The 26,333-nt window shown below is 48.4% G+C and overlaps 1 protein-coding gene across 1 annotated transcript in view; it reads left to right on the forward strand.

Moving 5' to 3' along the window:
* The window catches only part of RANBP17 (RAN binding protein 17), a 2,111,817-nt gene that overhangs the window by 1,728,068 nt on the left and 357,416 nt on the right, over nt 1–26,333 (forward strand). Inside the window, exon 23 of the mRNA XM_069654335.1 lies at nt 8,446–8,660. Coding sequence (XP_069510436.1) covers nt 8,446–8,660 — 215 coding nt within the window. The remainder of the gene's footprint in view (nt 1–8,445; nt 8,661–26,333) is intronic.

Consider the following 26,333-nt stretch of genomic DNA (forward strand, 5'->3'; position numbering starts at 1 on the left):
AAATGTTCTGAGTTGAAATATATTAAAATGGGAACCGAAGGCAATAAAGTAACTGCGAACCCGAACAAAAGTTGAATAAGTGAAAAGCAGAGTATGTTAAATCTGAATATGCCAAGAGGGCAAAGTATATGATAGTTTGATATGATATGATAGTTTATTTATATAGCGCCTATACACAATGTGTTTCAAAGCGCTTCAAGGCAAGGGAGGGAACAAGGGAAAATACAATGACATTCTTACAGGCCATGAACAGTAAAGATGTGAAATTAACTATCGTACTCGGCCTGACGACATTTCAAATAGTGCAAGAGCTAAGACATAGATAAGGAAGGGAGTGGGAAGGAAATGGAAACAGACAGGTGACTATCGTACTAGGCCTAACGACATTTCTGGTAGAGCCAGAGAAAAACAAAAGGTGAGGGAAAGGGGTACAGAAAGGGATGGGAGGAACAAAACAAGCGACTATCATAGTAGGCTTGACAATGTTTCAGATAGTGTTGGAGGGAGGGGGGGGGACAGATGAGGTTGCGATCATACTAGGTCCAGGGACAATTCTGATAGAGTAAGTGCGTAGAAGAAAGTAAGGGGAGGAGATAGGAAAAGGGAGAGGGGAGGAGAGAACAGAGTGTAAACAGTCAAAAAGAGTGGAGAAGCAAGAGGGGAGAGCGAATACAATTGCAGAAGTCAGTAGTTACACATAATGTTGCAAGCCAGGATACAAGATGAAGATGGGAACAGCATGATTCAGGGCCAACATGAGTACAAGATGCAAAGGAAGTCCAGCATGAGAGTTGAGAAAGGGTAACGCGCCGTGAATCAATGAAATCCATAAAAGTAAAAAAAAGTAAAATCTAGCATTGGCCACAAGACGGTGATGGTGAAACCAGAATGTATCTGGACAGACTCCTGTGTGCGGGAAGGGGGGGGGGCACAAGGGAACAAGACACGGGGACCAGAGAGGGTGGGGATGGCCTATGGGGACAGAGGGTGTAAACACATGTTGGTGCATGTTTACCTGCTGTCTTAGCAGGGGTTTGGGTCCTGGATCCTCCTGGTCCGAACAGGTGCAAACAGGAATTGCCCTTTTCTTTGACTGCCCTTCACTTTTGATGCCCGGGCGAGAGACACCCTTGATCTAAGAGTTAAGAGCAGGAAGGAAGAGGCAGGGCTAAGAAAGTGGGTGGTGCTTAGGCCAGGTGTCCAAGATCCACTTACACCTGCTCCCCAGCTGCAAAGGAAAAGAGGGTGGAGGGCTCCTTAAGTAGGGAAAAGAGCGGCAAGCAGGAAGGCACCAGGTGGGTGGGGCTTGCTAAGTGGTGAAAAAGAGCGGCAAGCAGGAAGGCACCAGGTGGGCAGGCTTGCTAAGTGGTGAAAAAGAGTGCCAAGCAGGAAGGAACCAGGTGGTTGGTGCTTAGGCCAAGTGGCCTAGATCCACTTACACCTGCTCCCCAGCTGCAAAGGAAAAGAGGCTGGCGGGCTCCTTAAGTAGGGAAAAGAGCGGCAACCAGGAAGGCACCACTTTGAACTTTGAAAGAGGCTAAGAGGACAAAGTAAAGAGAATAAGAAACTACAAGTACCAAGAAGCTTCAGTGTTCCAAAGTGATGAAGATTGTTGATGGTTGCATTTTTTTAAAGAGCGGTCGAAGTGGTCATGCAGAGGTCTACATAAAGTCCTTGCATTTTAGAAAGTCTTCGACAGTAAAAGGAGAGAATGACGAAACATGGTGAAGGGAACCGCCACAAAGAGAAAGACAGGTACGAGTCTGGCAGAGGGAAGCCTGAGTTGAGTCGTTGCTAAGTAAAAATCAAGAGTAAAACCTTTTATTTGTGGCAAGGCGTACAAAGCCTAAAGAACTGATTCAACTGCCAAAAAGCTTGAATCCCAAGCCTGAACTGTTGAATTGTACCAGTAAGCCAAAGTGTGCAAGACTGATAGAACTGTGCCATCCACCTATCCTTTTTAAGAAACTCTCGAGACCCTGTGCTGCAGAACGTGGGAAGTTAGTTGTCACCTAAGCCATTCGACAATTCTTTTATGACAATATTTTTCCATTTGTATTCCCTTAACACATTTGACATTTGAGAATGAGGGCAAGGTTTGTTTTATTTTGGTATAGTCCTTTTTATTTTGACTAGACTGACTTGGACGTGTCTGTTATTTGTTTAATGGTCGAGATTACTCCCTTTCTAGAGTTAGGGCCAGTTAGGAATTCTACTTACCCTACAAAAATACCAAAATAAAGGTTTTTGAAACTTGCATCTATTGTGTCTGTGTCTACTGTTGATACCATGCCTTCCTTGCCAACGAAGAGAACATATAGACGGGGGAACCCTTTTGGCCCCCGTGGCCCCAGGCCCAAGCGGTCACGGATGTGTCATTGAAAGGTTAGGGCACCCTCTGCGGGGATCCTCAGGTGATCAGCCTTTGGTCACTGATGGAAAGCCGGTGGCACATCAACAGGCTAAAGTTGTGGGCAATCAGGTTAGCCCTGAAGACCCTTGCATCTTTCTCAAGGGGAAACATGTCTTTGTTATGACAAACAATACAGTGGCCATGCATTACCTTAACAAACTGGGGGGGTTGTCTCTACCCCTTTGCAGGGAGGCACTGCAACTATGGTTCTGGTTAATAGAGAACCAGATTTTTGTTTCTGCTGTCCACCTACCAGGAACAGAGAACGGACTGGAGGGTGCTCTGAGCAGGCAGAACACGGTCTCACATGAGTGGGAAGTGTGACAGAAAGTTCTTGAGGAGAACTTTGCATGGTGGGGTACCTCAACAGTTTGCCACGAGCTCCAACACGAAGTGCAGACAGTTTTGATTGAGGGAATTCCCAGCAAGAGGCAAGCTAAGGACGCATTCCTAGTGAAGTGGGTCTTCAGCCTCCACTATGCTTTCCCTCTGATACCTGTCACCCCATGGGTTCTCAGGAGTTTGAGGAGGTTTTGTGTCACCATGATCCTGATTGCACCTGTTAGGCAGAAACATGTGCAGTTCCCTCTGGGACCACTGCAAAAGATTTAAGTCTACAGGTGTTTGGCAGTAAACCCACTTGGTAGCAGTCTGTACCACACAGATTCACTTGGTAGCTGTGGCTGAGCAGTCAGGCTTCCCTCAAGAAGAGTTAGGCAGTATATAGAGTATTCACAATAGGTCAAAGAACACAGTCGAACAAGTAAACACTGACCAGAGCTTGGTGTAAAAGAGATATAATTATTTATTTAAAACCACATCTAGAAAAACACACAGGCACTAATGTTAAGCAGTTAAAAACACGGTCACTAAAAGATATACACTCCCTTAGAAGAATATTAGACAAGTCTTAAGTAAAGCCCCACTTATTTTCAGACAGCGGTGAGCGTTTAACGCAGATTGCACTCTAATAATTCGTTTTAAAAGGGAGAGAAAAGCAGAGTACAATTTGAAACAGATCCCAACACTTTCACAAGAACACAACAAGAGAGGAAGGCAAGTAAAACCGTGAAGTTAGAGTTCAGAAGGCCGGATCCACTTTAAGAGGATCAGAACGAAATGTGTCCAAGGTCACATGGTTGAAGTGCACAAAAGTCTTGCAAAGGTTCAGAAAGAGTTGGACCAAAAGAAAGGGACCAGTTAGAGGATCAAGGCGGCCAGCCCAGTCCAGAAGGTTAAGGGATTATTATTACCTTGTAGCAATCTTTAGAAAGGGAGGCCTGGCGGACACGGTACTTTAAAGTGGTGAGAATGCTCCAGCGGGGGCAGTTGTTCCTGGCAGCGGATGCAAGTCGGTGCTTCGTCCGGGGGAAGAGAGGATCTCGTCGGGGAGGAAGACAGGAGTCCGTTGCACTGCCAGGGAAGAAACCAGCCGCGCAGTTCTCAGGTAAAAGGAGCAGTCCTTTTATTCGCGGTCCAGTGGTAAGTGGCTATCCGGTTGCCGGGGTGCTTGGCACGGGCAATTCGACCACAAGACGTCTTGGGATGCGAGGAAAAGAAGGTAAACTGGTTGTGCCCACCAGTCAGGGGAAGAAGCCTCTTTAGCCGGGAGATCATCTCTGTCGGGAAGTGGTGAGTCGGTTCCGCAGGGCTCCACCGGTGGTGTCGTCGTGGCAGGTCGGCTCAGCTTCTCCCTCGTCGGATTCTCAGGTCCTGTGGCGACTTCTGAAGTTCCAGTCCACAAAGCCCTGCTTTTATGCAGCACACCCCCATTCACTCAGCCTAGCTGTCAATCAAACATGCTAAGTGGTGAGCCGGCCGGCTCACCACTTGGGCCAATCACACAAGAGTGCGACTTGAGTTACCAAGGTAACTCAGTCCAGGGTGCCTAAACCCCCTCCCACACCCCATATGGTACCAGACAGAGTGGCACCACCTTTGGAGGATTCTGTGGAGAAGCCTGCCAAAAAGTGGAACAAAGGGCTCGACTTGGGTTGGAGTCACAGAAGAGAACACAAACGCCATTTTAGAATCGAGCCCTGGCAAAAAATAACAACTGGCGAATTAATATTAAATAAATAAACCGGCGGTATGTTCGAGGCTATGAGAATTAAATATAATTAAAGTTGGTAGCCTCGAACAATGGTAAAATCCCATAGGGATATATTCGCGGACGAATATAAAAAGTAGTATCCACTGCCACCAGCCAAAACTCGATCAGGGGGGACGGAGACGTGCCACCTCGACTAACAGACCCCGGGGCAATCGAATTGCCCCGACCAGTACGTCCACAATATGATGGCTTGTACTGGTTTCTGTTCATAATTTGGGACTAGTAAAGCCAATGGTGACTTTACATGCCCTGGGAGACAGTAGTCAGTCCCAGGGTATGGAGTCTGTGGTGGGGTGTCACTATGACACCCCTGTGTCACTGCACGGAGGGTGCTGTCTAGCACACATAGTAAAAACACATGAGACCCTATGGAGTAAAGGACCCCATAGCCCATAAAACACATTAACAGTCAAAGGAATACCATGAATCATGTCCAAGAGTGGGAACAAGAGTCTCACTCTTGGCAGGAGAGAAAAAAACAAACTCCAGAAATCCAGCAAAGCTGCTGGGGGACTCGCTAGGTTAGGAAATTCAGCCTAAACAGAGAATTCTCCCTAACAGCACCGGACCGGGCGAGGATGGAAATGGTACTCGGAACTCCTGGAATTGACCATCTGCCCACCTCTGCCGGTTGCCTCAGCTGGCGGACCTCCTATCCCAGTTAGCAAGGTTGGGTACACCACCCAGACCCAGAATCCCTCAACCTACATGCGTGGCTCTTGAGCGGATGAGCTATGATGACTCTGGCCTCACAGAAGAGAAGCTTGATGTGTTAATGGCTGCATGCAGACCATCTACCAGATATCTGTATGCGTGCAGATGGAGAGGATTTGAGGCATGGTGCAGGAAACTCAGGATAGACTCTATCGCTTGTCCGACCACTACAGTGATGGAGCTCCTTCTGTCAATGACCTCCTCAAGCCATCAGGTTTGCACAATTAAAGGCTACTTGGTGGCTTTGTCTGTTTTTAAGAGTTTTCCGGATTAAGGGTCCTTCTTCACGATCCTAGTTATGACTCAATTCCTAAAGGGCGTTGTAAATAGGTTCCCGTTAACCGCATTTGTAGTTCCGGATTGGGACCCGAAGCTGGTTCTGCCATGTTTGATGGCGACTCGGTTTGAGCCCATGCATTCATTTTCTGCTAGATTACCTGCTTTGAAAACTGCCTTCCTGGTGAAAATCACGACAGCAAGACGTGTATGTGAGCTTCAGGCCTTGTCGTGCACCCCACCATTTCTCATTTTTTTTAAGGAGAAGGTATCTCTCAAGGTTCGGCCAGGATTTCTACCTAAAGTGGTCTGAGTTCCACACGTCCCAGAACATAGACTTGCCAGTGTTTTACCCTCCACCGCAACCTTCTAAGGATGATGAAAGGTTGTACAATTTGGACCCTAAGAAGGCTCTTAGCTATTATGTGGCAAGGACAGCAAAAATCAGACGCGAGGACCAGCTCTTTGTGGCTTTCTCTCTGTCCAGAAGGATATATCTTTTGAGCGACAATGTTTTGCTAACTTCTATTTTTATAGAGAAAATGGTTCTACCTCCGGATATATATGAGGCATTATGTTTATGTATGTTGAACACTATGAATCCACGCGTGCACGCTGGCAGGCAATTACACTTTTCTGCAGATGCACATAAACTAAGGTCCACCCTGGTGTGCACTCCTTTGTTTCACTTCATAGTGCAAACAACGACAATTGCATGGAGGGGACTGCAGTGCACATAATGGCAGTCCTTTCCGTGCAATTTGCACAAAATCAAAAAAGGAGCCCCGAAGCATTGTTAATTTGTACATATTGCTTGCGTGGCTGATTTATATTATATCCACTTTAAACACAAAGATGTCAGTTGTGTTGATGAGGGTGACAGGGTTCAATGTGCAGTTTTTCAGACACGGTTTGAAGTATCTCCTACAGCTGCCTGGTAACCTTCGGATTTTCCTTCCCTAAAGATTTTCACTGCGATCCCATATCTTTTTTTAAAATCTTACAGTTTCCCTTTTATCCCATTTCAACATTTTGGAAGTCAGGTGACAACACAAGGGTATCTAATTCAGGAGCCTGTAGCCTCAACATCATCTGTTCATTCTGGTCCCTAGCCCTTTTTGGCATCTTACTTCAAAGATGCCATCAGCTACCGGATTTCAGTAAAAAGCCACATGAATGCAGGTCCACCAACCACACCAGCCGAACCCCTTGCGAGCAAAGAATTATTGTTTTGTGACCTCAGCTAATGTAATACAACCCAGAATCTTGCTTCCTAGAGTCACTGCTGCAGAAATATACAATACAGTGTTCTTCACTGCAGCCCAGTTCAGGAAACAATTGCACAGCCAACCATCTATTTCCAACCACTTCCTAAAAGAAAATAATAATGGTTGGAGACTTAGCACAAAGATCCACTTGCGCAGTAAAATGAGCTTAGGCCTGCTCAATTATCCCACCCTCTGCGGGCTTCTGAGGCAACAGTGAAAATCATACAAATACCCCCCTCAGATTTAACTGTCTCCTACTCCACAGACAGAAAGTTTGTCCAAGTATTGTCATATTCTGCTAAATCACAGGTTCTTCTGGTGAGCAAATATGCAGTTCTTGACTCCACAAATTAGCTAGTAGTACAAGTATTTGAATGAAAATTGTAGGTTAATGATGACCTGATGACAACTCTTCTAAATTGTAGTTCTCAGCTGGTCACTTGCTCGGGTTTTAATACATCAGTTGGCAAGCCTGACCCACCAGGATTCTGGTTTGCCATGCTCCCTGAGTATCCTACACCATACACCATTTTTGGAGTTAAACCATCTTTTGTACACTGTAGGAATCGGATGTTGATTATTTGGTTATGTAGGGACATGTACAATAGGCAAATTTGACTGGTATCTTATATTGTAATCAAACTAAGGTAGGGTGATGATGGCTGCAGGCGGGAATCGAAGGGCCAAAGCAGAAGCAAGGTAAAGCATGGAGGTCCAGGACTTTTTGAAGTAGCAATTCTCAAATTTCAAAAGCTACTAAAATGTTCGACAAGTTAAAACATCCCAGACATTCCAAAAACTACCATCCAAACAAGTACTTAACATACGCATGAATGTCATAAAGTGTAAGGGCAAGTCAGAATAAATAATAAAAGAAAACAGAAAGATGAGTGCATCAACATGTTTAAGAAGCTACAGTACTGATCTATGGCAAACATACATTTTAGCTAGGGGTCGGGGGTGTGTGTGTGTGTAGGTGTGTGTGTAGGTGTGTGTGTAGGAGGGGGGTGTGGGTGTGTAGGTGTGTGTAGGAGGGGGGTGTGGGTGTGTCTTTATTTTTACCTCCAACCGTTACTATTCTAAGCACCCAAAAGTCTGGAAAACTCTGCATCGTAGAGGGGATAACAGGGACAACCAGCATTAATCTATATTGACCATGTTGCAAAGATCACTTCCCAGAAAAGGATTCCGTTTTCACTTTTCTATAGGTGTTTTATGATTTAGGCCAAAGATCACATAATATGAAATGTGCAGCACACAGAAACTTCAGGGCATGTTTGCGCTGTGATGAATTTTTCAGGTGGTAAAGAATGGAGCAGGCAAGTTAACTTATGTGATTCCCATATAGGGTGTTTTTGTTCTGTCAGTCAGTGCTTTAGAGTTGGTAAACCTATGCGCTCATCATATAACCAGCATGCAATACTCAAATAGAAGTATTCATCGCAAGAAACATGTATTGTCATGCAACACAGCAGTCATTGAACTGTTTTTCATTTGTGCCAAATGTATATCTTTAACCGTCAAATTTCTGTTTTACTTAGTTCTATACCATTGGTCTGTTACAAACCTAACTCTGGACAAAAACGGTCAAATATAAGTCACTGTGTAAGTAAATTATTTTGTTGCTTTCTTTAATTGTATCTTTTTCCCCCTGAAAATAGGTAACCAGATTTTATCTCTTGGAACAATGCCAAAGGATCAGATTTATCCATTGAAACTCAAGGGCATTTCCATCTGCTATTGCGCCCTTAAAGCAGCCTTATGTGGAAATTATGTGAGCTTTGGTGTTTTTAAGCTCTATGGCGACAGCCACTTTGACAATGTACTACAAGCCTTCGTCAAAATGCTGCTTTCTGTATCCCACAGTGACATTCTAGTAAGTAGTTTTACATCACATACTTTGGAATATTATTTTGAAATCCTATATTGGCACTATCTCAGGCACAGTATGGCTGTGTCAATACTGTTGTCTTAACAGGGATGTTTAAGACTTTCAGAATCCAAGGGCAGATGTGATTGTGAAGGTCAATACTATGGATGTGTTGAATAATGCATGATTTTTGATTGACATGTTATCGTGTTATTTTATGTGGGACTCTGGATTCATTGTTTGAGGATAACTCCATCTCCAGCATGTGAGCAACGCTTCTTTGACAAGTTCCTGACTCTGATGAAGTTTCCGCAAATGGCGAACATCTTAAAGGGCATAATAAAGGAGAGTATTCCTCCTATGCCTCTGCAATCTCAGGCACCAGTATTGCAGCAACCACCACCAGCTACAGTGCTGCCTGGTGCTCTGAGACCCCCAATAGTGTGCCGCTCATACCGTCCCGGGATCCCACGCAGCCTATTGTCACGCACAGTCGCCACCTGCTCTGAGGCCACAGAGTTCCCAACAGCGTCCCCTCCTAGCGATACTGCAGATCCCAAAGCTGTGTGACCTCTGATGTCTCCCTTGCGACCTCTGTGTTCTCCCTTGCGACCTTTAAAAACATAAAAATAATATATATAGTCTAACACTTTCAACACTGACCCTAAATAAGAAAGAATAGGAATGCCAAAACATGTGTCTTTCTGGAATTCAATACAATAATTGCTAGACTCATTAAAGGTTTATTTCAAGCACACTTCAGGGGGTGAGTCACTGATTTAGTCTGTTCTCAAACGCCTCAACTCAGCCATTCATCCTTCTGAGGTCGATAAATGGGTACCAACACAGGTTGGGTGATATTGGGTGTATATTTCGTCTATGTAAAGCGCTTAAGTTTAAGTGCTATCTAATAACACATCATTATCATTTGGTCATGGACGTCTGCTTGCAATCACAGTAATTTGTTAATATCGGCCTATACACACTGATCGTAACAATACATATGGCGATCCATTCAGGTATGAAATGTACATCACATTATAGTGACATATTTTTCATAGTGTACAATGCTAAGTGATGCCACTTCCTGTTTTGTCAACGGGTGAACGGTCGTGTTTCATTGCTTCCCGTGATATCACTTTGGGGTGGGGTCAAATTACATCACTTCCTGTGATGTTATCAGGGGACAAGGGTCGTGTGAGTGTCACTTCCGCTACCCCTGGCATTTTGGTGAAATGACATCCCTGGGATACAGATGAGGATGCAGACGCCGTGTCATCAGCGAGGGCCATTCATGACAGGTTAGTGGGACTGGCAGAATATTTGCATTGCCACAGATATGCATAGAATGGCTTGGGTTAAGGCTACCAAGTTCAGATGTGCAGGATTGTATAATGGAACTCCTATTCGAGGGTGGGTTTCTACGAGGGCGAGATTCTACGGGCTGTACAGTGTAGTGAAGTATCACAAAGGAACTTAGATCTCCCCTATGGCAACGTTCTTTCTGATGGCTATGAGCCTCCAACCACAGAGTCCTCTTCTTTGCAAATAGCTCCAGGCACAGTCTGGATCCAGAAATCTATCAACAACATCAGCGGCATAGGTGCTACTCCATGATTGCCTTCATTGCAGTGGCGTGGGCATCACTAATACACAAGTACCCACATACCAAGTAAAAGTCTACAAACATTGGGAATGCCAACATTAAGGTTTAATCTATTACCAAATCTTACAACTACAATAAAGCCCACATTGTTGGAACCCTAACTCACCCCATTGTTTTGGATTGTTGTTAATAGTGGTAAGTGCTTGTGATATTAGTTATTGTTTAAGGGAAATGAAGTATGAAGCCGGTAGTAGGAGTGTATCATTTTTGGAGAGAGGTCTTTATTTAAGCATGGGAATGTGCTTTAATGTTGTTTCATGTTTACATTAGGGCTATTGCTGAAACTGTAGTGTGTTTTTAGAATAGGTTATATGTTTGCTATATATCTTGGTGTGGACTTGTTGTATGCTGTAAAGATATATATAAATGCGGATGTTACTTTTTGACAAGTAACTTTGAAGGGTGAACTAAGGTACCAGAAATAATGTTTTTTAATGTTATGTTTAGTGTTTAATAATAGGTTAAATATCCCAAGTTACTCACTGTAGTGACTAACATACTCAGTCCATAGTCCCCTTTCCTCCATATTACATGGGCGTCCCTCGCTAAGGACGGGAACAGAATCTTTTTCACACAAAAAAGCCTTACCTCTTTAAATTTAGCTCCATGGGGAGATGTGGCCCCAGGAGCATGCGCTTCCCTGACTCTGCCCCCCGGCACCACACCTCAGTCCCCTTTTACGAGTTGGCTAGGTTAATACTGCCTACCTATGCTCTTTTTTTGGGGGAAGGATGGAGGGTCGTATGAAGGAAAGGGGACTATGGACTAGAGTACATTAGTCACTACGGTGAGTAACTTGTAATTACTCCTGCATTCCGTCCCCTTACTGCATGGGCGATTACCACTGATATTAGGGAGGGAGATGTTGATAACTCTAAGCGAACAGGTTCTTCAGAACTGCTTGCGTTAAGGCCGCGTCTGAGCGTGCACTGCTGTCCAGAAAATAATGCTTGCTGAATGCTGAGGGGGGGTAGCCGAAGTAGCTGCCCTACTGATAGCATGCCAGGGAACATGCCTCTGGAAAGCCACTGCTGTGGCTCTGGCCCGCATGAGTGTGAAGATTTGCTGGTTGCCTGTGTCGCCTCTTGTAGGCCTCCTGAATGGCTGCCACCATCTACCTAGCTATCAAGGCCTTTGAAGTCTGACATCCTTGATTCGAACCACCAAAAGTGATGAATAGTGCATCCGATTTACGAAAACCTTTAGTCCTGTCCAAATCGAACTTCAGGGTCCTTTTGACGTCTAAACAATGCAGGACCTTTTCTGCCTCCGACTTCGGCAAGAACAAAAGGTGAGTGCGTGGAACAACCATGTCCCGATGGAACGCAGTGTAGGGTTCAGAGGCTACTAGAGCCTGAATCTCACTGACCCTGCGTGCCAATGTAAGCCCCACTAGAAGTGCAGTTTTAATGGTGACCAGCCTGATGTCGGCCATCGCCATTGGCTCAAATAGTTTATGCGCCAGGGCACCCAGCACAACACTGAGGTCCCAGACCGGGTGCAGATGCTTGACGGGGGGTACAACCTCGTCAATCCTGTAAAATGCCTTCTGACCACCCGGTTGTAAGTGGCGAACGATACATTGTCTGAGTTTCTATACGCCCCTATTGCCGCCTAGTAGGTACAGCACGTGTCTACCTACACTCCTGTCTCTGCAAGGTGTGCCGAGAAGGAAAGGACCTGATTGAGGTTGCAAGCCAAGGGGTCTATCTCTCTTTCCTCAGCCCAGTAGCAGAACCTGGTCCGTTTGCTCTTGTATGAAATCCTGTTAGAGTCACTCCTCGCCTTCTGTATGATCCTAAGGTTGTCTTGTGATAGCTGCAGGTGTTGCAAGGTCACAGTGTCAGGAACCAAGCTGCTAGGGCTAATTTCTCCAGACCCGGGTGAACCACCGCCCCCACCTGCTGTGAGAAGAGGGAAGATGTCTTGGAAGCGGAACAGGGCCCTGAACCGCCAGCCTCATCAGCTATAAAAACCATGGCCTGGCTGGCCAATTGGGTGCTATCAGAATCAGTTGCAGCCCCTTGGCCTTCCTGACCTTGCAAATGACCTTGTGAATTGGGGGTTTGGGGGCAGCAGGAAGGCATACGCCCACATCCGGTCCCATTGCAGGTGCAGTGTGTCCCCCCAGCGATCCCCTAGCCCTGCCCATCCAGGATGAAAATTGATGGCAGCGCCTTTTCTGTTCCATGGTGAATAAGTCCATCTCCGGACGACCGCACATCAGGAAAATCTTCAGCAGAGCCTGTGTCCCCAACTTCCACCCCTAGTTGCCTACACCCAGCCTGCTGAGCTTGTCCGCCACTAACTCGACTCCCTCGCAGACAGCTGTATATTGTGTGCAATCACCCATTCCCAGATCCTGACACTTATCCTGCACCTGGTGCCCCCTTGCTTGTTGATGAAGTACATGCAAGTGGAGATGTCCATCTTGACTGCAAATTGAACTGTCCCTGACCACCGGTAAGAAGGCCCTGAGCGCCAGCAGTATGGCTGTCAGCTTGAGCCAGTTGATGTGACGCTCCTTGTCCTCCATCAACCACAGACCATGCATCGCCAAGAGTGCCCCTCCCCACCCCTGCAAGGAAGAGTCTCGTGAGAGTCCAAGTCGGAACTAGCTGCCTGAACAGCATGCCAACCGTGACATTGTCCTTATGCCTTCACCACAACAAATCTTGATGGAGTTCCTCCGGAATGGAGACTGTCGTTGCCTGTGAATCTGTTTCTTGGTTCTGGTATGTCGCTAGATGTAGCTGGATCCTCCTCATCCTGAGCCTTGTATGTGGTATGGCCAGCAGGCATGCTGCCATAAAGCCCAATAGGTGCTGGAACCACTAGGCCGTAGTTGTCGATCTTCTGAGAAAATGCCCAGTAGCCGTCCTCTGCACCCCCATCCTTTCTGCCATGGGGAAAATCTTCTGCTCTTTGGTATCCCACAGCAGGTCAAGGAAGGCAAGAGCCTGGGTGGGCTAGAGCTGAGACTTGCTCTGGTTGATGCAGAACCCCAACTCATAGAGGATGCCCATAAGCCTGGCAGCTGTAATTTAAACCGCCCCTGGAGACCCCGCCCAGACCAACCAGTCGTCCAGGTGTGGGTAAACATGGTGGCCCTCCGACCTGAGCACTGCCATCACCGATTTTATTAGCCTTGTAAATAGCGACGGGGCCAAGCGCAGGCCAAATGGTAGGACCTTGTACTGTATATGGCGGCCCATCACCCTGAACCATGGGTAGGCCTAAATGGAGTTGCAAAGTTTTGAGGATGGTCAGACTTATATACAGTTTATCCTGAAAAGAACTGCCATTCAGCTCTGATAGTCAAGTAATAGTTTCTAACATACTCATTTGCTATTATAACTGTGTATTTCGGGCCCCATAACACCTTCTCAGGACTTTAAATATATTGGTTTGGCAAATCTGTTAATTTCGCTGGCTCTCTTAGTATGCCCTTAGTTTTCCTAGTAAAGCTGGAGCCTAACCGTAAAGATTGGATGAGTGACTAAGGTATTTTATCCTAAGGGTATCATATGAATACCCTACTCTAAAATCAATGACTTACAAAATACATCCACTGCCACTCACATAGCCGCTCTGTAGACCCCAAATAGAAACATGTAAATTCAAAAATGTGACATGCAGTTCTTCTTTCACACAGTCAGTCACATGTATTTATAAGTTATCTAAAACATTTTATATGGAACTCAAACCTCTGTGTCTTCAGAGCATGTTTGCCACATAGGGAAGGAAATCAAACTGGCAGGTAAGAATAACAAAGGGTAGTGCAGCTATTTAGTGCCTGAAAACTGAGTAAAACATGTGAGGCTTCCGTGTGCTTTAGAATTTCAGAAAGTTAAGTTCAGACATGGCAATGCAGTTGTGATAGAATTCAAGAGTGTTGAGCCTTGGATATGGAGGGTTCTGAAATAAGAGCATTTGCATCTGTTGTGCTGTAAATCTGGCAGGTTTAGGAAGGCTCTTCTTGGGGTTTATGCTTTTGGGTCTGTTAACATTAGTTTAGGGTGTTTGCCTGGAGCCCCAAGTAAATGTAATTGCATTTATTAAAACAAAACAAGACAATACTGAAAGGGCCATCACTATCATTTGCATTAGGAGTAATAAAGGGTAGAATTGTCAAAGAAGGCGTAGGTGGTAGAACACAGACATGTTAATCCTCTTTACATAATGTTCAAAAGACATGGTGGTGTGAAAGCTAACATTGTTTTGGAGTTCTTGCTGTAGTGTCAAAGGATCCCCCATGAAAGGGGGCATTGCAAAGGGAGATGGGAAGGGTACCCAGTTATTTCATCGCTGGAAATAAACATTGAGGGAGAAACTATATTTTTTTAAAGGCACTATCCAACACCTTGCCTACATATGCTAGGACTGGAGTGTGTTTATATAGACACCAGTCCTAAAATATGTTGGGAATGGTGTTTAGTGGGTTAAAGAAAATAGCCTTTCCCCCTTGATGTTTATTTCCAGCAATGAAATGACATAAAACCGCTGGAAAGGAATCTGTGTACCATGAGTAGGGTTTCAAACTTGAGACTCAGATGGCTATTGTGCATTAATTTGTGGATACAGGAGAAGCAGTCAGTGATTGGCATGCAGCTTCCATGACCTTCCTCCAGTGAAGGTGTAGTCTGCCGTTGTCGACATACATTTGGTATGGAAGCTCATAATCACCCAGGTTGTGGTGAGTGAAGGTGGGCATGTATAGGTGACCGAGCAAACACTATTTTACAGATGGAGAGGAACTAGAGGAAAGGTGGCAGCTTTACTTGGAGGGTATGATCGAACAGGAAAGTGTTAGGGCTTTTTATCACTGATAAATCAAGGTCCATTTTTAGTTTTTTAATTTGAGGGAATTTTGTGATCCTATCTATTCAGAGACCATGGGTCTATTAGAGTCACCTCATGGGTTGGTTTTTGTCGCTAGTTGTGAACAGCACTTTGTTGATGTCCACTGGAGGAGTGTGTGTGCTCCGACCTGGGTGAGAGCTTCATGACTACTCACTCTTGCAGCTGTTTGAATCAATGTTTAGACAGAAGGATGCTTTGACAACCTTTCCCAGCATCGTCGCCAAGTATAAGGGCACTGAGATTGAGCTGAAGTCTGACAATTCTTTCAGATCGGCATTGAGCTTTTTCTGTATATGTGTTCTAACTGGTTATTTTAGTCTTTAGGGAAACAAACCTCTCTGAGAGAGACAGAAATCATTTGTGATGAGGGGCCTGTAAGGGCAGGCCCAGTTTCACCACTATACAGATAGCTCTGTATTGGGAACTGGAATCTTAACGAATTGCACAACCATGACGATATCAGGCAGCTGGAAACAATGGTAACTCTACACATCAGCTAGTGGGGTGAAAAGGAATTCGATTTTAGAGTGAAAATATGACCTCTGAGTATCAGAAAGGCTTTGAGAGATGGTGGACAGCGTCACTGATTCACCTGGTAGTTCCACAAATCATTGCAAGATATTGAATATTTTGATGATCAGTTGTCGGCATCAGAAATGCTGGCCCGATTACTTCCCCCTACGGGAATTCTTGTTTGGAACCTCTTTTGTGTTTTATCTGATAAAATCTGTCACATGCTGCCTCTTGTCTCACCTGTTTGTCCTTTTAAGTCTTCTTTCTCAGAGGTCTTTCTTTCTTCGTGGTCATTTGGGACTTGTACAGGTACGGACAGGTATCCTCTGTCTCCAGTGTGTAGACCGGACACCAGCATTGGAGAGATCGTAAACGTTCAGTATTCCAGGAAGATCAGGTGAGTAATGGTCTTAAATTCGGGATGGGTCTAGGAACCAGGGTCGAGGTACTCGCACAGTGCAGAAGGCAGAATGCGAGTATGGAATGGAACAGGACAGAAGGCCCGGGAAGGAAGGGGGACGAATGTGTTCTCAGGCGGAAGCGCGAGGAGCAGCACAAAAGGATACCGGGACGGATTATTAGTACCGCTAACTAGAAAGGAAGTAGCACGGGAGTAGAGGGAAAAGATAGGTATGCACTTGTCGGATACTCGGAAAGGTAGCCTTCAGACACGCAGAGCAACAGGGGCGTGTCTGTTAGCAAGGAAGTAATAGGTCTTGCAGAAACACTAGACAGCGGCTTCTCAATGGTGTCGGCCATGTTGGTAGAATAGCAGATATGACATTGGGGTGCTTGTTTGACCATGAAGTCCAGAAAGGGCGGAAACGGTGACTCATGACAAGATCATCACCTAGTGTGGTTTGAATCTTCACCATTGACTTTTAAGAGCTGTTTCCTTATTTTTTTTTTTGCACAGACCTTTTTGCTAAGCAACTTGATTGTTGGAGGCAACATTTGAAGAAGTTCCCTTCCAAAGCTCGTAGAGCGTGTCTTGGCTTAGTGCCTATTCACCAATCCATAGGGCAATCCAGAATAGCATCTGGATGTAAATTGTGAGACAAAACAATATAAAAGAATCCCTATCAGAAGGTATTGGGTAACCTTCTTGAGGTTGCAGTGCCAGGTCCTGATATTCTTCCAGTCAGTGGGTTAGAGTGAATCCCTCCCATCATTGGGAAGAGAGTGAGGATTTGGTCAGACCATGATAGTGGATGGTAGTCGGGGATGAAGATATTCGTATTCATTGGGAACAGGACACCAATTAAATGACCTGTATTGTGGGTACGTTTTTGCGCAAGTTGAGAGAAGGTAAGAATTCCCATATTATGCATTGCGTGACCTTATGTTGCAATCAAGCAGGTAGGACCATTTGTAGGCCTTCAAGGGGTGCTGAATTCCATTATGTGAATAAGGATGGATTATAAGTGATAGATTTCAAAGTTGGTAAGATTGCAAAGGTGAAAGAAGAGGATGGGCTAGCCATGCAAGTCATGGTTATTTTCTGCACCTTACTTATAAGTGTGTGTCCCTGAGAATATCATTGCTATACCATGGCCCTGTTTTGTTTCATTACAGAATTGTTCAGTCCACAAGAAGGGGTTTGGTAGGCTGATGACTAATGCTTCAGCGACAGAGGTCTCACTGAGGGTTAGGTTGTGTTGGGTGTGGGTAACATTAAGGTTGCAAATGCGATTGACTTTTTAGCAGCATATCTGGTGTTGAGTAGGGCCGCAGCAAGTGTAAGAAACCTGAAGGTGTCTCCCTGACTAGTTCCCAGGAATCTGTCATCCAAATGGCCAGGACACGGCCATTGCTATTAGATCCAGTTCCTGGGGGTGGACCAGTGAGGGAGGATCACCTGGACGGGGGTCCTTGGGAAGTGAAAGTGGGACACTGATGGGTAAGATGCGGTATTCCCCTTCTTTCAATACCTTTTCGCCATCCTACCACGTATGATACTGAGAAACTCTACCCCCAACCTCCTTTCTCCGACATAAACACTTTCGCACAACACGAAAGATAACGGAGTAACACCAGAGCCGTTTACCTGACATGTCCCAATACAAGGGTCAGGCAATTGACCAGAATCACACTCACCCGACGGCCCTTTCCCTTCCCCGCAGGGATAAAAGATGGAACACGAGAGCACACTACGAGCAAGTCAAATCGCACATCGAGACAGCTATCCCAGTACGACAATTCAAGAGGAGGAGAAAGGCGTCTAGAACCGAAGGGGCGACAAGGAGAGAAGCAACCCACACCCACAAAACCTCAGTGAAAGGAATTGTAAAACCGCAAACAATATCAAGCGTGTGTTGCAGCAGATGTATACGTTACACAGATATCTCTTACACTGATAATGAGGACAGGGAGAGACGATTACTGCCGCGGTACTGGCCTTGACTCCAGAGACAAGAAAAGCTAAGCAGTTCATCACAGCTCGTGAGTCGAGGGGAGAACTGATAAGAAACCGAACTGTGTTGAACAAAAGTTGTCAATGGAAAATTAAGCAAAGTTCAAAGAACTGTTAACACGTTAAGGGAAAACCACCTGGACAGGGGTCCAGCACCACGTGGGAGTTCATTTGAGAGACTCTAGTTGATTCCCCGTTTGTTAAAACTACCGATACCAGAAGGCCCCTGGAGAGCCGCAAGAAAAGGTCAAAGTGGTCATACAGGGGTCTAGCAAAATCCTCTGTACAGTCGAAAGTCTTTGAGCGGCACGTAATGGAAAAGCCAAGGGAAGTGAATCCTGCATAGTAAGAAAGTAGAAGAAACTGAGAGGCTGACAAGAGTGAACCCGACAAAGGGATGCCGACAGAAGGGGATGAAGCATGAGGCCCCAATGAACATAGTGTTGACAAGAATGAATCTGGAGGTCCATAGTGGATTGTCTAAAAGGACATTAAGACTTGTGAATACAACAGGTGACGTTGCTTGGGAAAAGCCGTAGTGAACCTGACAGAGGGAGGCTAACATTCGAGAAGGATCTGAGCCTGGAAGAGGGAGATCCAGGGGTGAAAAGTAATCACCCAACGTACATACGGAAAATTAACTTTTTGTTTGTTATTTTGAATACATCAGGTCCTCGGAGGCAAGAGAATTTTTGTAGAAAAGAGACTTAACCACCGAAGGTCCTGATAACGGAACCGTTGTCTCATGCTGGGTAAAGCTCGAGTGTGTGCTGTGCTCAGGAGTCCCTCCTTGTCCCATGCTCAAAACGTGGGGAAGGGAGAACCCCGGCTAACACATTCTAACTTATCATTTGTGAACACTTCTTTCTTTCTTGTGAATCCTATACCAACATTTGGTTTTAAGTATTGGCAGTAGTTTCTTTTAGTATAGGCCCTTTTATTTGACAAGACGCAACTAGGTCTGCTTTATTATTTGATGGCCACAGCTTGCTCCCATATTAGTTTTAGGTTTAGATTAGGCGTTTTTCCAACCTGCATATACAGTTCAATAAACACCCTTGAACTGTGATTACTTGTGTCTGCCTTTACTATTGCCACCATGAGTTCCTTACACAATGTTCATGGAACCTGGATGACATGTTGGGAGCTGGTGTCTCAAATGGCCTCAAAAACTCACCAACTCCTGAAGAAGGTTCAAGGGTTTTTTATTAGAATTTCTGCAAAGGGGCTCACTGAGGGTTGTCCCTCTCGTCTCCTGTAGGCATTTCCTTCTCTAGACCAGGTGTCCCTAAACCCCAAGATTTTCAATAAGATCGGTAACCCTTGCTATCTGCCATGCTGGTTGTGATGGTCTAGAGGCAAACAACCTATCTATCTGACTCACACTGGAAATGATAATGATCTTTTTGACTCAGCTAAATTCTTTCAATTACTCAGGCTCCAATTGCAGTGTCCTCTCATGCACTTGTTCTCCTCCTTACCCTGGACTATTTAGTGTCCTCATGCAAATCCAGAAGTAACACAAGTTGGGGTTTCACCTATCCAGTAAATCCTCTCTCATTAGAGTAAAACAAAACAGAGACGAGTTGGGAAAGGGTAGGTTGTTAGTGGATTGGGGGAGCGGATTGATAGGCTCACTCTGCAAGCCAGGCTCTGATGTAGGCAATGAAACGGAAACATTTTGTCATCTGATGTAACACGTTTGTATAGTTGGCTTTAGTCTAATGTTTTGTGAAGAGGTGGTATATTTGAATGTCTGCATTTTCTCAGAGAATCCAGTTGATCATGGAATACTTCCCTTATGGCATCCATAGTGTGTGAAAGATATCTCTAGAAGTAACTTTCCCGCCATACTCCATGGCAAACCTTTTGCATTTGTTTCTGCATCCTACCCTGACTTTTTGCAGTGGAGCACAGCCTTCAGCTGCACTCCACTGGGCTTTCACTCATTGCTATGGGGAAACTAACTTGTCCTTCCAGCTGTCAGTACTGAGATACTTTGTTTCACGTAGTCTATCGATTTTGTTACCACTTGTTGGTAACATTTCATCATTCTACAAAGTACCTTACAGTACCGCACAATGGGTGTCTGTGTGTTTTATGGCCCTAGACACCCTCCAAGGAATTTTTGGCTATTGTACAATGTGTCTTGGAACAGACTGGTAGCTTTATCTTGCATTAGTGTAACTTTTTACCGAGCCCTACCGCGCTTACTGCATTTGGCTCGTGACTGTGGCTAGTGTCTAACATGACTTTCTCCAGCATGGGGTCTGGCATGGATTCACATGCTCATGAATATTCCCCGTCGTCAGGCTGGGAATCCTCGGTAAAGAAAAAACCAGTATCAGTTTCGTTTCTGATCTGTCTTTCGTAGTAATAACCAATCACTGGTCTCTGCGTCATACTGACCACAGCCAATGACTGCCCTCTACCTAAGCACCGCCTCTGGCAGCCATCTTCAGATTTTTACCGCACGTTCATGTGTTGGGATCCTCGTGCTATTGCTCTCGAGCGTTAGTGCTATTTTTTTCACGTTTTTTCTCAAAAACTTCGTTTTTTCGGTCAAAAGAGCCTCAAGCTCCACCGACTCTCCATCCGATCAACGGGGACCCGTGTCGGATTCGTCTGCGCCCCTCAAGGGTGAAGATTTCGTCGAGCTACGCTTTTGGAGGACTCCAGAAGTTTCTCAGGCCAGGTCATGGCCCAGGAGAAGGGAAGCTCGACGCCCGGAAAGCTGTTCAGGGTCTGCCCTGGATGCCAGCTGCAGAACGTCTTCAAGGAGGACGAACACTCTTTTTGTTTTTACTGCCTACATGAGGACAAGACGCACGTGGAGAAGGACTGTGCGTTTTGCGGCAACATGTCGGAGCGGACCATGAAGGACCGCCATCAACGTCTCGCCAACTGGCTGGAAGGGAAGAGCCCATCCGGCGAGAAGAAGAGGAAGAAATCCGAGCGGTCTTCTAAGACCTTTGAGGACGCCTCGGCGACGGGGGTCCAACATAAGGCCAAGCACCGCGAGTCCGCTGGCACCAGGAGCGCCGAACGGTCGGGCTCTACGGGAGCCAGGCTGGGCGCACCCTCCCCGGCACCATCAACCACGAGCCAACGCTCTGGGTCGGGTAAGAGGAAGGCCGAGCACCCGACGAGGCTCCTGGAGAGGCCCCGGTCGAGCTCGAAGGCGGAGGGGGAGCGAGGCAGTGTCCCCCCCTCAAGGATAAGGAGGTGAGCGCACCTAAGGTGGTGAAGGCCTTAATCCATCCGGCCAAGCCCTCTATCGAAACTGTCGCGGCGGCCCTGGCTCAGCCTGTGGAGGCTACACCAGTGGTGGCGACCTCGGGGCTCAGAGTCTCCCTGCCACCTCGGAGGGAGTCCTCTTTTGTGCCCATCGATAGGACCCCCGTGAAATCCCCCGTGGGGAAGAAAAAGGGGGGCAGGGCGTCATCGTAGATTCGGCCTCAACCTCGGAGGAGGAGCTGGTCGAGGTCTTAAGCCACGGCCTCGGCGTGGAAGAAGACCGGCCCGTCGAGATGGATCCCGACGCAGGTGACGACGACATCGTCGAGGGTACCGACGGGGCCCCTGATCGCCCGTCGGATTCCCCTGTGCCAGCGCCGCGAGACAACTCGGCGGCCATTTTGTTGGCTATACAGTCCTTATGCTCAGAGATAAGGACGAGACTACCGTTGCCGACTGAACCTCTCCCGTCGGGGGACCCAGAACCGGGACCTTCTGGGGTTCCCCCTACCAAGAAAAGAAGGATCCACCCTCCGCCTCCTTTTCAGCCATCACGCCCCTTCCAGCCCTCCTCCCCATCCACCCGAGGGGATGATACGGGGACTGACACGGCAGCGACGGGTACGGACGACGAGGTTTACGACGAGGATGTACCGTCATCGCCTCCCACCAGGGCTTCTCCGCCCGACGAGATTGGATCGTTCCACTCCATGATCACCAGTGCATCCGAGCTTTTCCAACTCTGCCCTGAGGAGAAGAAGAAGGAAGGTTTCCTTTATCAGCGGCGCGAGGCCAAGAGGAAGACGGTCCTCGCAGTGCCTCTATTGGACGACATTTGGGATGAGGGCCTCACCCTCCTCAAGAACCCTTCCACGACGGCAGCTAGAAGAGACCGGTACGAGAAAAAGTACCGGGTCCCGGACACGGCCCCCCTGTGCCTCTGGGCGCAGCCTACCCCGGACTCCGTCGTCTCCGCGGCGGCCAGGAAAAAAGCGGGGGGGGGTGCGGCCTCCACATCGACTTCCCCACCGGATGGCGAGGGAAAGAAATTGGACGCTATGGGACGCAGAGTCATCTCGTCTGCAGCGACGACGATTAAAGCGGCCAACGCCTTGGCTATCGTGGCCCGATACGACAGGGAGCTCTGGTACAAACTGGCTCCCCTGCTGGACTTCTTGCCGGACGACAAGAGGGCAGAGGCCCTGGAGATCCTGCAGGAAGGTGAGGTGGCTTCGGACCACGCCATTACCGTTGCGACGGACATCGCCGACACTGGGTTCCGCCAGTTGGGCAACAGCGTTTGCCTTAGGCGGCGTGGATGGCTCAAGGCTACGGACTTCCGTCAAGACGTTCAGACCAGAGTCCTGGACATGCCCTTCGATGGGAACAACCTGTTTGTGAAAACAGTGGACGATTCCCTTCAGGCCATTAAAGCGGACACCGAGACGGCCCGGGCCCTTGGAGTTCTGCAACAACGACGGACGCCCTTTCGGAGCAGCGGAGGCAAGGGCGCCTCCAAAGGTTCCGGCGGCGCTTTCTCCACCTACCGTCAAGCGGCCCGCTCGTCGTCTCAGGAGGCCTACAGAGGACGAGGCAAGTCTGGCGGACCCCGCCGTCGTCGCCAAGGAGGTCAAGGCGGCAAAGCCTCGTCGAAGCAGGATTGAACCGGCCATGGGGTCGGGCCCCCACCGAAGCACCCCGGTGGGAGGCCGGCTGGCGAGCTTCGTCAGCGTGTGGGAGTCCATCTCCACCGACCGTTGGGTGCTGGACGCCTTGGCCCGGGGCCACGCGCTCGAGTTTCAAAGAAGGTGTCCGCGCGTCCCCCCCGTGGCCAGGAAAGAACTTCACGTCCCTCAACTTCTCCTGGAGGTAAAGGCGATGCTCAGGAAGGGCGCCATCGAACTCGTCCCAAAGAGGCTTCGGGGCTCCGGAGTTTACTCGAGATACTTCCTCGTGAAGAAGAAGACGGGGGGATGGCGCCCCATCCTGGACCTGCGACGTCTGAACAAGTTCATCTAGGCGCAAAAGTTCCGGATGGTCACCCTCCAGCACGTCCTGGGTCAGCTGGAGGAAGGAGACTTCCTGTCGTCGTTGGATTTGGAGGATGCCTACTTCCATATTCCCATCCTAAAGGGGCACCGAAAATTCCTCAGGTTTGTGGTCCAAGGGCGTCATTACCAGTTCAAAGCCCTCCCCTTCGGACTACGGTCGGCACCCAGGGTGTTCACCAAGTGCCTCGCACCGGTGGCGGCGCAGCTGCGCCGCGAAGGGATCCACGTCTACCCCTACCTGGACGACTGGCTCATCCGAGCCAAGACGAGGGAGCTCGCCGTGGTTCACACGGCAAGGACCGTCCAACTTCTCACGGACTTGGGATTCTCCGTGAACTATGCCAAATCCCACCTGGTACCCGCGCAAGACGCTCTGTTTCTGGGAGCGAGGCTCAACACAGTGTCCCTTCTGGCCTCCCCGTCGGAGGAGAGGACCAGGGCCATCCTGGGCAAGGTGCAGCGGATGTTGGTGGCCGATGCGGCCAAGGTGAGGTCCATCAAGTCCCTCCTCGGAATGATGTCTTCCTGCATCTACCTCATTCCCATGTGCAGGCTCCGGATGCGCCCGTTGCAGGAGTTCCTGGACGCGCGCTGGATCCAAACGACGGGCAGCTTCGAGGAAAGGATCACACTCGACGAGAGTTTCCGACGAGCGATCCGGTGGTGGGGCACCCGCGCGCATCTGACGGCGGGCATGGACTTCCAGACCCCAGCCCACCAGGAGACAGTGACCACGGATGCCTCCCTGGAAGGGTGGGGAGCGCACACCGAAAATCTGCACGCAAGAGGCCTTTGGCTCCCGACGGAGAAATCCCTACATATCAACGTCCTGGAGCTCCGTGCAGTGTTTTGGGCCCTCAGGTCCTTCCTTCCGTCCCTCAAGGGCAAGGTGGTGAGGATCTTCACCGACAACACCACCACCATGTTTTACATCAGGAAACAGGGCGGAACCAGGTCCCCAGCACTGTCCAAGGAGGCGCAGGACCTGTGGCATTGGGCAGTCTCCCAAGGGATGTTTCTGGTGCCGTTTCATCTGGCAGGGATAAAAAACACCATCGCCGACTCACTCAGCAGGGAGCTGCGCTCGTGCCACGAGTGGGAACTACGGCAGGATCTAGTGGATCGCCTCTTCCGACGGTGGGGCACACCCCAGATCGACCTGTTCGCGACGGCGACGAACTCCAAGTGCCCGAGGTTCGCCAGCAGGTTTCCCCAGGCGAGGAGCATGGGCGATGCTTTCTCGTTCCCCTGGGAGGGCCTGTTCCTCTACGCGTTCCCTCCTTTGCCACTGCTAATCCGGCTCGTCAACCAGCTCAAGAGGTCACGGTGCAGGATGATCCTCGTCGCACCTGCGTGGCCGAGGCAGATATGGTTCCCGGACCTTCTGGACTTGTCAGCGTCCCCGCCAATCAAGCTGCCGGTGGACGCGGATCTGCTCTCCAAGGAAGGAGGCGCCATCCTCCACCACGACCCGAAATCGCTGAACTTGCAGGCCTGGCTCCTGCAGCGCTAGAGTTTGGAGGATACGACATACCGGCCGACTGCAGAGAGGTTCTTGCAAAGGCCAGGGCGTCCTCGACTCTTAAATGCTACGGACACAAATGGAAGAGGTTCTCTGTCTGGTGCCACGCACAGAAGATTAACCCTCTACGGATTACGGCTTCCCAGGTACTGCCGTACCTGCTGACGCTGGCCAAAGCTGGACTGGCACACGCGTCCATCAAGATTCATCTTGCTGCGATCTCCCGATACACCAGAACCACGGGCCGGTCGTCCCTGTGGTCTCATCGTCTGGTGAAAGAGTTCATGAAGGGACTGTTCAGATCGTTCCCGCCGGTGAAGGCGCCGGCCCCGGCGTGGGAGCTCAATGTGGTGCTGACCAAGCTCATGGGACCTCCGTTCGAGCCTCTGTACTCGGCCCCGTTGAAGTTTCTGTCGTGGAAAACAGCGTTTCTTGTGGCCATCACCTCCGCACGACGGGTGGGAGAGATCCAGGCCCTTTCCTGCAAGGCCCCGTACTTGACTTTTCACGACACGAGGGTAGTGCTCAGGACGCACCCCTCCTTCATGCCCAAGGTACCGTCGGACTTCCATCTCAACGAACCCTTGGTGTTGCCTGTGTTCTTCCCGTCGCCTTCGTCGCCGGCTGAGAGGACTTTGCACTCGCTGGATGTGGCTAGAGCGCTGAAGTTCTACGTGGACCGCACGAAGTGTTTTCGGAAGACGTCACAACTCTTTGTGAACTTTGGACCTGTCAATCAGGGGAATGCTCTCGCGAAGGCTTCCATTTCCAGATGGCTCTCCGGCTGTATCATGTACTGTCATCGGTTGGCAAACCGACCGCTGCCTGGCCATCCGAGAGCCCATTCCACCAGAGCGATCGCAGCTACCACGGCGTTCCTTTCTGGTGTGCCCCTGCTGGACATATGCAGGGCTGCTACGTGGAGGTCGACGCACACCTTCACGAAATTCTACTGCGTCGATCGGGATTCCAGGGAGGAGTCCAGGGTCGGCCAAGCAGTGCTGCGCAACCTGTTCGCATGAGGTGAGCCTGGTGAGGAGGTAAGATGCTTAATGTTGAGTTTGATGTAATGCTTAATGTTGAGCCTTTGCCCCCTCCCGTGGTTGTGCATGTGTGTACTGCTATGTATTCTTTATTCATGAGCATGTGAATCCATGCCAGACCCCATGCTGGAGAAGGAACAAGTTACTTACCTGTAACTGTTGTTCTCCAGCATGGGTCTGGCATGGATTCACATGCGAACCCTCCCGCCTACCCCTCTGCGGCTCTTCACTTGGTCATACTGCCACTTCACGTGCTTCCAAATCTGAAGATGGCTGCCAGAGGCGGTGCTTAGGTAGAGGGCAGTCATTGGCTGTGGTCAGTATGACGCAGAGACCAGTGATTGGTTATTACTACGAAAGACAGATCAGAA

This window comes from Ambystoma mexicanum, chromosome 3q (genome assembly GCF_040938575.1).
Source record: "Ambystoma mexicanum isolate Mex_15411 chromosome 3q, UKY_AmexF1_1, whole genome shotgun sequence".
Classification (NCBI taxonomy): Eukaryota; Metazoa; Chordata; class Amphibia; order Caudata; family Ambystomatidae; genus Ambystoma; species Ambystoma mexicanum.